Source organism: Bos mutus, chromosome 3 (genome assembly GCF_027580195.1).
Source record: "Bos mutus isolate GX-2022 chromosome 3, NWIPB_WYAK_1.1, whole genome shotgun sequence".
Taxonomy (NCBI): Eukaryota; Metazoa; Chordata; class Mammalia; order Artiodactyla; family Bovidae; genus Bos; species Bos mutus.
Window position 1 is genome coordinate 109,922,651 of NC_091619.1, and position 11,697 is coordinate 109,934,347.

At 50.0% G+C, this 11,697-nt stretch overlaps 1 protein-coding gene across 1 annotated transcript in view; it reads left to right on the forward strand.

The window, feature by feature from the left end:
- The window catches only part of CSMD2 (CUB and Sushi multiple domains 2), a 275,213-nt gene that overhangs the window by 115,712 nt on the left and 147,804 nt on the right, over window positions 1-11,697 (forward strand). The window contains 2 exon segments of the mRNA XM_070362524.1: window positions 3,994-4,185; window positions 9,560-9,698. Coding sequence (XP_070218625.1) covers window positions 3,994-4,185; window positions 9,560-9,698 — 331 coding nt within the window.

Sequence of the window (11,697 nt, forward strand, 5' to 3'; positions counted from 1 at the left end):
CTGTCCCCATGAGGTCCATGAGCAGTTCACTGGTATTGCAAGAAAAGGAAGTCTGCCTGATCAAATTATGTCAGGAAGGTGCTTAGGTTGAGCCAGACCTAAAGAGATTATCTGTAATTTGGAGCCTCCGAGAACATCTGTTCTGCTAATGCAGATGAATTCGGAAGGTGTTGGGCAGGTCACAGTTCTCAAACATATTTTATCGTGGGTGACTTTTTCCAAGGCTATCTCAAAAGACTAGCATTTCATGAAACAAACTTTTGGAGATTGCTGGCATCCGCCATACAAAGCTCTCCCAGCAGAAAGGCAAGTGGAATGATAAAGAGACAGCTCAGTCCTTTCACTGGGGAAAGGAGAATTAGGAATAATTAAGCCAGATATGTATTTTCTCTGTGTTGAAGCTGATGGGTACGGTTTTACAAAAGGCCCATCATCGTACTGGCAGATTTCCCCCACGGATTTGCGATATCTGACCTCCAGCGTGTCTTCAGGCTTGCCACGTGGGCCGGAGTCCCTGGGCGCTCCCGTGAGCCATGCCTTCACCCAGCTACTTTCTCACACACTGCTCAGCTCATAGACGCTGTCTTCCTCCTTCAAGGTTCATCTCAGATGCCACTTCTTCCTAAGCTCCCCATTCAGAACAAATGGCTGTCTCTACTGGACCCCCAGCACTTCTGTTTCTTCAGCACTTTGCCAATTCTAGGCACTCGGCCTTGCTGGGGACCTGGCCACCTACTTGCCAGCCCACAGGAAACTCTTAGGGGGTAGGGGGCCACCTTGTGCCCCCCACCAGACTCCTGCAGCAGGAGCCCACTCACTACTCAATGGACCACTGAGTACATGAAGACATGAACAAGTGGATGGTTTTCTCTTAACACAGGGTTTCCCTAGGCAAGTCACCCTGAGTATCACTTAGGTCCACAGAGAGAGGAATGGGCAGAACTACGTGGCCTAGGCTCCAGGAAGGCTGTGCCAACCTGGCCTGGCGTGCTGGTATACCCGCGGTTTGGGAAAGGTCACCTTCCCTGTTGCTGTCATCACTTAGCAAATACCAGCACTGCTCTAGGGAAGAGGGAACGGCTAACCCCACGTTAATGTTATCGTGTGTGTTTGACAGGGGATTGTACAGAAATGCCAGGGATGATTAGTGCAGGCTTGGCTTTATTGAGTAAACACGACTGTGTAACATCTAACATCCTGTCTGCACCACATGGATCCAGCCTCTCCCTGGGGGCTTTGCTGAGCAGCTCACATTCAGGAGCATTAAAGGGAGAAAGTGAAAATGAAGAAAAGGTGAGAGGGAGCCCTGAAGGACAGGCACGAGTAATCACGGCCATCTATAGAGCCAGCACCACCCTAAACTCTCTGCGACATTATCTCTTATAATTTTCACAAAACCCATAAAGCACGGGCATCATTATTAATCCACGTTGCAGATGTGGACTGTGGGGACCAGAGAGGTTTCTCATGCAATGTCATCTAGATAGTAAGTAGAAGAGCCTGGGTCAAATCCCCTGTGTCTGATTCCCAAACCTAGGCCCTTAATCATCGCACTCCATTGCCTCCCCTGTATGGTCAGAACAGTGAGCTATTTTTCTTCCAGAGAATCATTTACATGTATATGCTGTAAAGCTGGAGTTGAAAGCTAAGTCTGTTTTTAATTGGGAAGGGAGAAGATTGCTTCTTGTTTGGCTTTATAAATAAATTCAGTAAGTGTCTGATGGTGACGGTTTGTTCATTTATTTATTCACCCAAGAAATATTTACTGAACACCACTGTGTGCCGGGACCACTCTAGGCCCTGGAGATACAGCTGGAAGCAGAACAGCCAAGGTCTCTGTTCCCATCATAATGCACAAGCGAGCTACAATAAAGAGGAAAACACGTGAACTAGCAAGATGATTACAGGTTGTGCTATGAAGGGAACACAACACGGAAACGTGACAAATTTGATGAAAGGGGTGAAAGGGTAAGCCCAGAAGAAGGTGATCAAAGAAGCCTGTCTGAGGAGAGGATGTTGGAGCTGAAAACCGAGTGACAAGACAGAGCTGGCATAGAAGGATCTATGGCACGAGCGTTCCAGGCAGAAGGGGCAGCAGATGCAAAGGCCCTGGGGGCAGGGGTGTTGGGAGAGAGAGCACTGAGCTGGCTGTGCTGCAGGGAGATTCTACAGCTGTGGCTGAAACACAGCGATAGCAGATCGTTGAGGGTGTGAATGATTAAAGATGGATTAAAGCAAGGGACAGGTTTTAATATGTGCTTTCAAAAGAGGAGACTTTAAGGTACCATAAACCAGGAGTTGGCAAGCTGTTTCTGTATAAGTCCAGGTGGTAAATGTTTCAGGCTTTGTGGACCATGTGATCTCTGTCATAACAACTCAACTCTGTCATCAGAGCATGAAACCAGCTATAAACAATGTGTTTCCAAGTGAGCACCCCTGTGTTTCAGCAAAACTTTGTTTGCAAGAACAGGCACGCAGCCAGATTTGGCTGTGGGACTCAGTTTGTTGTATACTTTCTTAGATACTCCAACTCCAGGACCTGTCCATGCAATCCTAGATCTTATAATTAATGATATCAGTGTGTACAGGTGCCCTGGGCTTTTACACTGAGTAACAGAAGAGAGTGGATACATATCCCAGGAGATCTGGAGGATGTAGAAAGCATAAACTCTCTCTAAGGCCTCCTGGTTTGCTTAACAATCGATGTGGGAACTATCCTGGCAACCTAGTGGTTAGTTCAGACTTTGCCTACCAATACAGGGGGTGTGGGTTCGATCCCTGATCCAAGAGTTAAAACCCCACATGCCTCATGGCCGAAAAGCATAAAACAGAAGCAGCATTGTGACAAATTCAATAAAGACTTTAAAGAATGGTCCACATTTTAAAAATCTTCTTTAAAAAAAGAACTACTGTGAATTTTACATTTTATACCATAATAAATTCATTTGTTTTAATGTAAAAGTTATTTTTCCCAGAATTTCTGAGAAAAATTGACCCTCCAAGCCAATGACTGTATTGATCCTGTATGCCCCAGAGTCTCCTATTCCCAGGGCCTGCTGAGCACAGTCTATGCCCCGTGACAAAGGCGGGGACCCTGGAGGAGCAGGGGTTGATGCAGCTGCCCCGGAATCCTTTCTCTGGACTTCCTCTCATACCCTTTCCTTTGGTGTGTTTTCTCACCTGCATTTTGTCCATTTATTCCTTCAGTCATGCTTTTATTCATTTGTTCCTCCTTTCCATCATTTATTTGATGTTTGCTTTTAAAATAAACGGGCTTCTCTATATTATGCTGTCTGATATTAGGCTACAAATATCTCCCAAATTCCTAGGTTTATTGAATTTTTAAAACATCCCAGCTAGTAATGTTTATTTTGAACTCTACCATGCCACTTGCTGTAAACACCAGATTTCTCTGTTTCAGTCTGATGAGTTATGGGTTGGTTGCCATGCAAGGGAGAATACGACCTTCATCTGACCTTAGTAACTCCAGCATCTTCTCAACCACCACTCAGCATGCAGGCAGCCCAACTCCCAAACTCCCTTGCAGACCTTTCTGATTGCATATTAGAGTTTATTCTTAATTACCTTGTCACTCCCTCATACGGATCATGTTAGCGACATTTTGCAAAATTGGAAAGCTCCCCATAACAAGGCTTGTGTCGTTAAATCAAATTGAACTCAGTTTTACTGTCATAACAGGGCAGTCATGCTTAACTCGTATAGTGTCTCACGATAGACGGATGATAGTGATGGTGAAGGTCTGGGTAGAACAGGTGACGGGCAGGAGCAGTGGTGGAGGTGGCAGGAACGGGCGTGAGAACAGAGGTGGTGGCACGGCTGCTGCAGCTGCTGATCCTGGCTGGAGGCGATGGAAATTCTGGCAGAGACCTTGGGGATGGAAATGGTGGCGTCGGTGAGCGTGGTGAGCTGGGAGCCTCGCTCTCTGGCAGACACCTAGGCAACCCCGCTTTCTCCTCTGTTTTCTTCCCCCAGTGTCCACAGCAACATCCTGCAATGACCCAGGGGTCCCCCAGAATGGGAGCCGGAGTGGCGACAGTTGGGAAGCCGGCGACTCCACGGTGTTCCAGTGTGACCCCGGCTACGCGCTGCAGGGAAGCGCGGAGATCAGCTGCGTGAAGATTGAGAACAGATTCTTCTGGCAGCCCAGCCCGCCAACCTGCATTGGTACGGAGCAACTGCAGTGTGACCCCCGATCCCTGGTCCCACCACTGGTCTACTCCAGGTCTCCCAGCCCCTTAAGTGGCAGCTGCGTTTGGAGTCTGTCCAGGAGAGTCAGAATAGCTGAAAGGTGCAGGAGCCTCCACGTTTACTCTGCTTTGCCTGCATATGTACAGACACACACCACACACACACACACACACACACACACACACACACACACTCACAGTCATACACTCACACTCTGTGTCTGTGCATGTGCTGTGGTGCTAAGTCACTTCAGTTGGGTCCAACTCTTTGTGACCTTATGGACTGCAGCCTGCCAGGCTCCTCTGCCCATGGGATTCTCCAGGCAAGGATACTGGAATGGGTTGCCGTACCCTCCTCCAGGGTATCGTCGCCACCCAGGGATCAAACCTTATGTCTCCTGCATTTGCAGGCGGGTTCTTTACCACTAGCACCATGTGGGAAACCCCACTCACACTCTACACACTACAAATTCTTTCCACTTCAAAATGGTCCCAAATTTTCTGTTTGTCCCTTTTCTCCTGGCCCAGTCCATATTATAGACTGGGAGGAGGACCATGGGTCACCTCGGGTAACAAGGGTCCCCAGGTTCTGAAATGACCCTTCTATTACCGGAAGCACTGGGAGGGCACTCACAGGCCTGGCTGTAAAAGGAAGACCTTTGCTCTTCTTCTTCACAAGGAAATGATTGGTTACCCGGCTTTTGGTTCTCCAGCTCTGTCCTTAGTCCTTGGATTTCCCTACTTGACAGATGAAGAAGTGGAGGGTCTGCAATGTGTCCAAGGTCACGAAGCTTGTGCAGGTTGGGCCCTGAGTAATCAGTCCTGCTCTCTGGCTCCTAAAGGTTGGGAGGAGGAAGGAACTTGAGAGGAGGACAGGAAAGAAAGAGAAATGGATAGAAACAGACATTCCAGGGCCACATGGCTCTTTTCCTCAGGCAAAACAGAGAGTAGCTCTGTACTGTGTCGGCAATGGATGGTAGAAGAGACCAGGAGTCCTGGGCTCCTTACTGCGTGCAGCCCCGACTGGACGTTTCCTCACCAACCTCACTTAGCTTTCCCTGCAGCTCTCTGTAATGAGCACCATCGCCTCATCTTACAGTAGAGGAAACTGAAATTTGGGAACTTTGAGTATCTTGTCTCAAATCACAGAGCCAGGATACGGCAGTGCCAAGAGTCACCCCCACATCAGGCTGAACGCGACACCTTTCACGCTCCTGACTCCCACCAGGGACTTCCTGAGATGCTCCCCAGCAGTGCCCACCCCGGTGACGCCCAGCCCCCTCTTTGCACACAGGCTCAGTGGGAGGTGCTGTCCAGGCAGCTGAGGACTGGCCTTTGCCGCCCGTGCCCTGCAGCCTGGCGTTGATGGTGAGCACTGAGTGCTGGCCCTCGGTGGCAGGGAGGACTCACATGGGTGTGTGTGGCAGGAGCTCAGTGCAAGTGCCGTGGACAGGAAGGTGAGGCCTGGGTTTCAGAGCCCTCTCGCTTTTCAACCGCAGCTGCGATCCGCCAAGAGAGCAGAGGATATTGAAGAAGACAGGTCGGGGGGGTTCAGAGATTTGCTGTTTACTAGTTCAGTGGCTGCGGGGAAATTGCTTCAACTCTCTGACCCTCTGTCTCCTCATCTGTAAAGTGAAGGTAAATGTACTTCCCTCGTGGCGTTGTGGGTGAGCCAGCACTAACCCTGACCTCAAGAAATATTCACTTCTCTCCTTGTGTCCTTTCTTCCTCCTTCTTCAAATTCCGCTCTCCTTCCTTCCCTTGTTTGTTTCCTTCTTTCACGTTTTTTGGACTCCCTTCCCTTCCCCGAACCAGACTTCCATCCGGTGGAGGGAATTCTAGTGAGGCGAGGGGGATGAGGGGGTCAGACGACCTCTCATTCTGCCTTGTCTCAGGCTGGGATTCCTTCAGTTTGTCTTACGGAAAAGCGGGTCCTGACACGAGGCTGTCCCGGCTGGAGCAGGGGGAAGCCCCGAGCTGAGCCGGCAAGAGCAGTGCATGTGTAGCCGGCAGGGCAGAGAGGTTAATTTGGCTTTCATTACCCATTCTCCTGTGCTTGGCATGGGGAAATATTCCTCACAACTAAATGAGCATCTGCCTCTTCTGGAAATGACAAGCCCCTCCTCATTTCCAGCTCCGTTGGCCGTCTGCCAGGACAGGTCTGGCTGGCCTTCATGCCCTTTCATTATAGGGAGGAAGCAAAGGAAGGTAACAAGCGTTTGAGAGCATCCTCCCCACCATAGGCGCTGGGCTGGATGTGGCTACATTTTCACAAATGAAATCACTGTGCAGTGAGTTTTAGGATTCCAGCTGCCTGGTTCAAGTCAGCTTCACGAGGACAGGCTATGTGACCTTAGACAAACCACACCATCTCCCTATGCCTCAGTTTCCTGCCCTGTAAAGCAGGGAAGATAATAGTACCCAGCTCCTGGGGTTGTGTGGAGGATTGAATAAGCTAATGCTATAAAGCGCTTAAAGCCGTGCCTGGTTCATAGTAAACACTGTGTATGTCAGAGGCCTTTATAGCCATTATTCTTTAATTTTATTTTATAGATAAGAAAACAGGGTCTCAGGGAGGTGGGATAGCTTTGCCCAAAGTCACAACTAGGAGGAGGCCAGATTCGAAATTTGAACCCAGGACTGTATAATGTCAAGATCAATGGTCTTTTCTGCAGCTCTCACCCCTTGATACAGCTGGCCCACTTTTTAGCCACCTGGAATGACCAGTGCCTGTCTCCCTGACTCACACCTGGGCATGGTGATTCGTTAGATCAAGCCTAGATCTGAGGGCAGAGCCTGGCTTCCGTCTCTAACTCATAGTGGGGAGTGGACAGGGCCAGAGTGAGGGCGTGGAGGCCATTGGAAGGGAGACCTGGCTCCTGGGTCCAGCTTGGCATCCCAACCCCAGCCCTGAGTACCCACCGGACAGGATGGGGTGCCACTGGCTTGTCACCAAGGCCTCATTTAGTCTCCAGCAGCTCAGATGTCCTCCTGGCCAATACCTGGGCTAGAAGGGGAAGGGGGACTTTGTGCCCGTCAACCAGCCCCACCCGAGTGGCAGGACCCAACCATCCTGCGGGTGCAGCATCCCAGGAGTCCACCCACAGCCTTGAGGACAACTGGCCAAGAGCGACAAAGCCCACACCAGGGTCCTGGATGGGAAGCAGATGCCTGACTGCCTGATATTGGGGGGCCATCACACAGGGAGCTGGGCCAAAGCAGGGCCTCAAACCCAAACAGACTGAGAGCATTGGGGGGTTGGTGGAAAAATAGGGGGGGCCAGTTTTGAAACACACAGATTCACCCCATCTGTGAAAACTTAAGGGAAGGAACCCCTGGCCTGTGAAGGAAGGCAGAGCCTGGTAGCCCTTGCCTGAACAGAGGGAGCACTGGGAAGATGCCCCAGGAGCTGGGACCACTGCCCTGAGCAGGGCTTTCTGCTCTTCCTGGCAGTACCACTGTGTTTCCTAGGCCAGCCTGGGCAGGGCCACACTCAGTGGACAGGACAGTGTGGTCTTGCTTTGTTAAGTTCAAGGTTTCACCCTGATCAGACAGGCCTCCCGTCTGCCCCATCCACCGAACCATATTGTCTGAAGAAGGATCAATGGAGAAGAAGTGAGTGAGATACAAGACAGACTCAACTCAAGGGACCATCCTCACTCCCAGAAGCTCTTCTCCTGGGTACCCTGCCCCCGCTGGCCTGCAGGGAGGGACAGCACCCCCCATTCCCACTGCCGCCAGTGGCTCCGAGGTAGCACAGGAGCATGGGGGAAGTGATGGGCTTGGGGGCCAGACACATGTGGGTCTGAGTCTCAGAGTGACTCTGGGCAAGTTCCTTGACCTCTCTGAGTCTCAGTTTCCACTTTTCTGAGTCAGGAAGGGTAATCCATAGCTTACCGAGTTGTTATAAGATAGAAATGAGATATGGATATAAAATGCCATATGTCATGTGTGACCTTTAACAGGTGTCCACTGGAGTGTATCTGGTACTCAAGCTGGGACTTGAGAAATATTTCCCACAAGAAAAAGCCCACACTACTCACGATCCCTCAGGTTTTATGTTCAGCCACATTAGGGCTTTTATGGCCTCATCCGAAGACCTACCATTTTTTAAAGAGGCCCCGTTGGGGATTGATCCAGCCCTTTAGGCTCACCCCTCATAAAAGCTACACTGAGGAAGCAAAGCTTAGTTCTGGGACAAGCAAGTGGATGCTCTGAAGTCCAGTCCTGGATGTACCCTCAGTTCCCAGCTCCACGTCCAGGCCTGGCCCTTCTGCAGGCTCACTGCTTGCCCACTCTACCGCCAACCTTCAGTGGTGCCCTGAGGTTTTCAGACCAAGCCATGTCTAGTCTCAGCCATCTTTTCCTGTTAACATCCCCATACAACCTCCCAACCTTCACTTTATCAGACCCTCATGCTGTGGTCCAATAACCCAGCCCTTTGGGGGAGAACCAGATTCAGGATCTGGGACTTGCCCCCCCAGGGGCTCCGGATGAGCAGCTTGCTATATTCCCAGCCACCGTCCCACCCTCCCACCTGCTGGAAAGGCCTGTCATCTCAGGGGAGGGGGACCACCGTGGACTAATTGGGGATTTGTAATATTTCCATACAACAGAGGAGCACATGCTCTCTTGGACAAAGGCCTTTGAGAAAATTGGAAGGTATCTGCAGCCCCACGCAGGTGCCAAGAGCACTGGCAGCATAGGAGCCCAGGCACACTTGGCAGACACACGTGGTTGTTTTCTGCTCCTCCTGACATCAAGTGTGCTGGGATTAGTGGTAAATAACCCATAAAGCTCAACCAGAAATGGGATCTGACGCCTTGAAAGGAGACCGAGTATTTCATATGTCTGAAAGCCTAGTAATGGCTTCACACATGGACGAGGTCCAGTATGCCACATGCTTTCACAGACATCTCCCAAATCTTTACAACCGCTCCATGAAAGAGGTGTTACCTCTGCAAAAGAGGAGAGACACTGAGGTCTAGAAAGGTTAGATAAATTCCCTGAGGTCACACAGCCAGGAAGTGACAGAGCCAGGTATTTTTATTTTTGTTGTTTAATAGCTTAGCGAGCTGAAATCCCTATAACATAAAATTAACCATTAAAAAAGAACATTTCGGTGGCATTTAGTGCACTGACAGTGTTGTGCGAGTCCTTCCTCTCTCCAGTTCCAAACAGCTCCATCACTTTAACGTGAGACCTCACCCCCATGGCACTCCACCCTCCCCTGAGCCTCTGGAACCACGTCCTAACTTAGGTCGATCAGACACAGTCCCTCCTCTACCAGCGCTGATGGAAAGGTGACCAGGTGTCGGGACAGCCTCACCCTTGTCTTCCTCTCTCCTCAGCTCCCTGCGGGGGAGACCTGACGGGACCATCAGGAGTCATCCTGTCACCAAACTACCCAGAACCCTACCCACCGGGCAAGGAGTGTGACTGGAAGGTGACCGTCTCGCCAGACTATGTCATCGCCCTGGTATTTAACATGTATGTACCTTTCCCCCGGGTGGGAGGAGGAGGGCTCAGCGCAGGTAGGGGTGCAGACCTGGGTCGGGGTGAGCATACATACGGCCTCTGTGCTCAGGACTCTATTCCAGGGGAGGTGAAGGAGTCCAGAGGAGGAGAGACACCAGCACTCCTTGAGCATCTCCTGTGCCCGGCTCTGTGCTCTGCGGCTTCATGCCTAGTATCCTCGTATGCGATCCCTGTGCACAGTCACTCAGTCGTGTCTGACTCTTTGAAACCCTTAGGACTGCAGTCCTCCAGGCTCCTCTGTGCATGGGATTTCCCAGGCAAGAGTACTGGACTGGGTTACCATTTCCTCCTCCAGGGGATCTTCCCAATCCAGGGATCAAATCCACGTCTCCTGCATTACAGGCAGATTCTTTACCACTGAGCCAGCTAGGAAGCCCTATTTAATCCTTATGATAATTTATAAAGTACCTATTATTCTTGGTTTGTCTCTCCTTTTTTTTTTAACCTCTGAGGATGGCAAGATTCAGAAATTCAGGGTCGTTTTGCCCCTGCTCTTCTGAATTCTCCCCCTCTGCTCTCACCAGCTTCTCTTACCACCCTCTCCAGTTTAGGAACAGCCCAGGAATCTCTTAGCCACTCCCCCGCCAAGCTCCAACACTATCTCTTTGATTTCCTTTAGAAGCAAACTCTTCACAAGAATCGTCTCTGGTTCCCTCTCCTTTCCTCGCCTCTTGTTCACTCTCAAATCACTGACATCCAGTTTCTGACTCCTTGCTTCCACTGGTAACTCCTCTGCACTCCTGGCTGCCAAACCAAACTGCATTTTCCACATTTTGTCCAACCGCCTCTCTTTATCCCTCCCTGCATCCTTCTCCTGCTTTTCCCCTTTGCTTTTTGGACTTACCCCCTCTGGCTCTCCAGCTTCTTCTGGGAGTTCATGGATTCTTTCTCATGCCCCTCGCCCTCTGCCAGGCTCTATCACAGGCCCCTCTGTCTGCATGCCACACCTCTTCCCTGGACAAGCTCATCCACTCTGACGCTTCACTCACATCTTGTAAACTGGAACTCTAGTCTGCCACCCACGCAGACTCTCCTGTGGGCTGCGGGCTCCATAGGACGGTCTCTATCTGATACCTGCAGGCTTCGTGATTACAACACATACAAAACTAATCCCCTTGCTTCTCCCCCTAGATGATCTCTATTCTGAAAATCGGGGGTGACTGCACTGTCCATTTTCACTGCTTCTTCTGTTAGTGGCCAAGGCATAGAGCTTCAGCTGTGTTAACCTTAGCTTTTCCCCTCTTCTCCATCCTCCCACCTACTGTCTTGGTTGATGCCCTTACTGCTTCCTGTCTAGATTACTGCTACAGGCTCCTAACTGGTTCCTCTGCTCCATCTTGCCTTCTGTGCCAGTCTCATCTTTAGCTCGGTGTCGGAGTGATGCTGTCACTGGAAAACGCTGAAATATGCACCTCATTTACCATTTTAACACACAATGATATACTACTCGGCAATAAAAAGAAATGAACTACTGACACATACAGCAACGTGGATGAGTCTCAAAATATCTCACTGAGCAGCAGAAGACAGACACATGAGTACATAATGTATGATTCCACTTAAATGAAATTTTAGAATCAGCAAAACTGATCCACAGTGATAAAAAGTCAGCTCAATGGTATCTTCTGGAGGTGGGGAAGATCAACTGAGAAGGGCCCCCCCCCGACCGGGAACTTTGGGGGATGGTGAAAACCTTGGGTCTTGATAGACACGTGTCAAAACTGAAGGAGTGGTATCCTTAAGTGCTGATCATTTCAGCATGTATAAATTATACCTCGGTTTAAAAGCAAAGAAAGAAACAGATATATCCCTAGTTTTTTTAATACTTCAAAGTCTCCCTCTTTTCTATAAGAGGGAGACATTGTTTTGGGTTTTAATTTGGGGGTGGGGAGGAGTTGTTTGTTTGGGGTTTTTCTTTTTGGTCCAGTCTTTTGAGTTTAATTTCAAACCA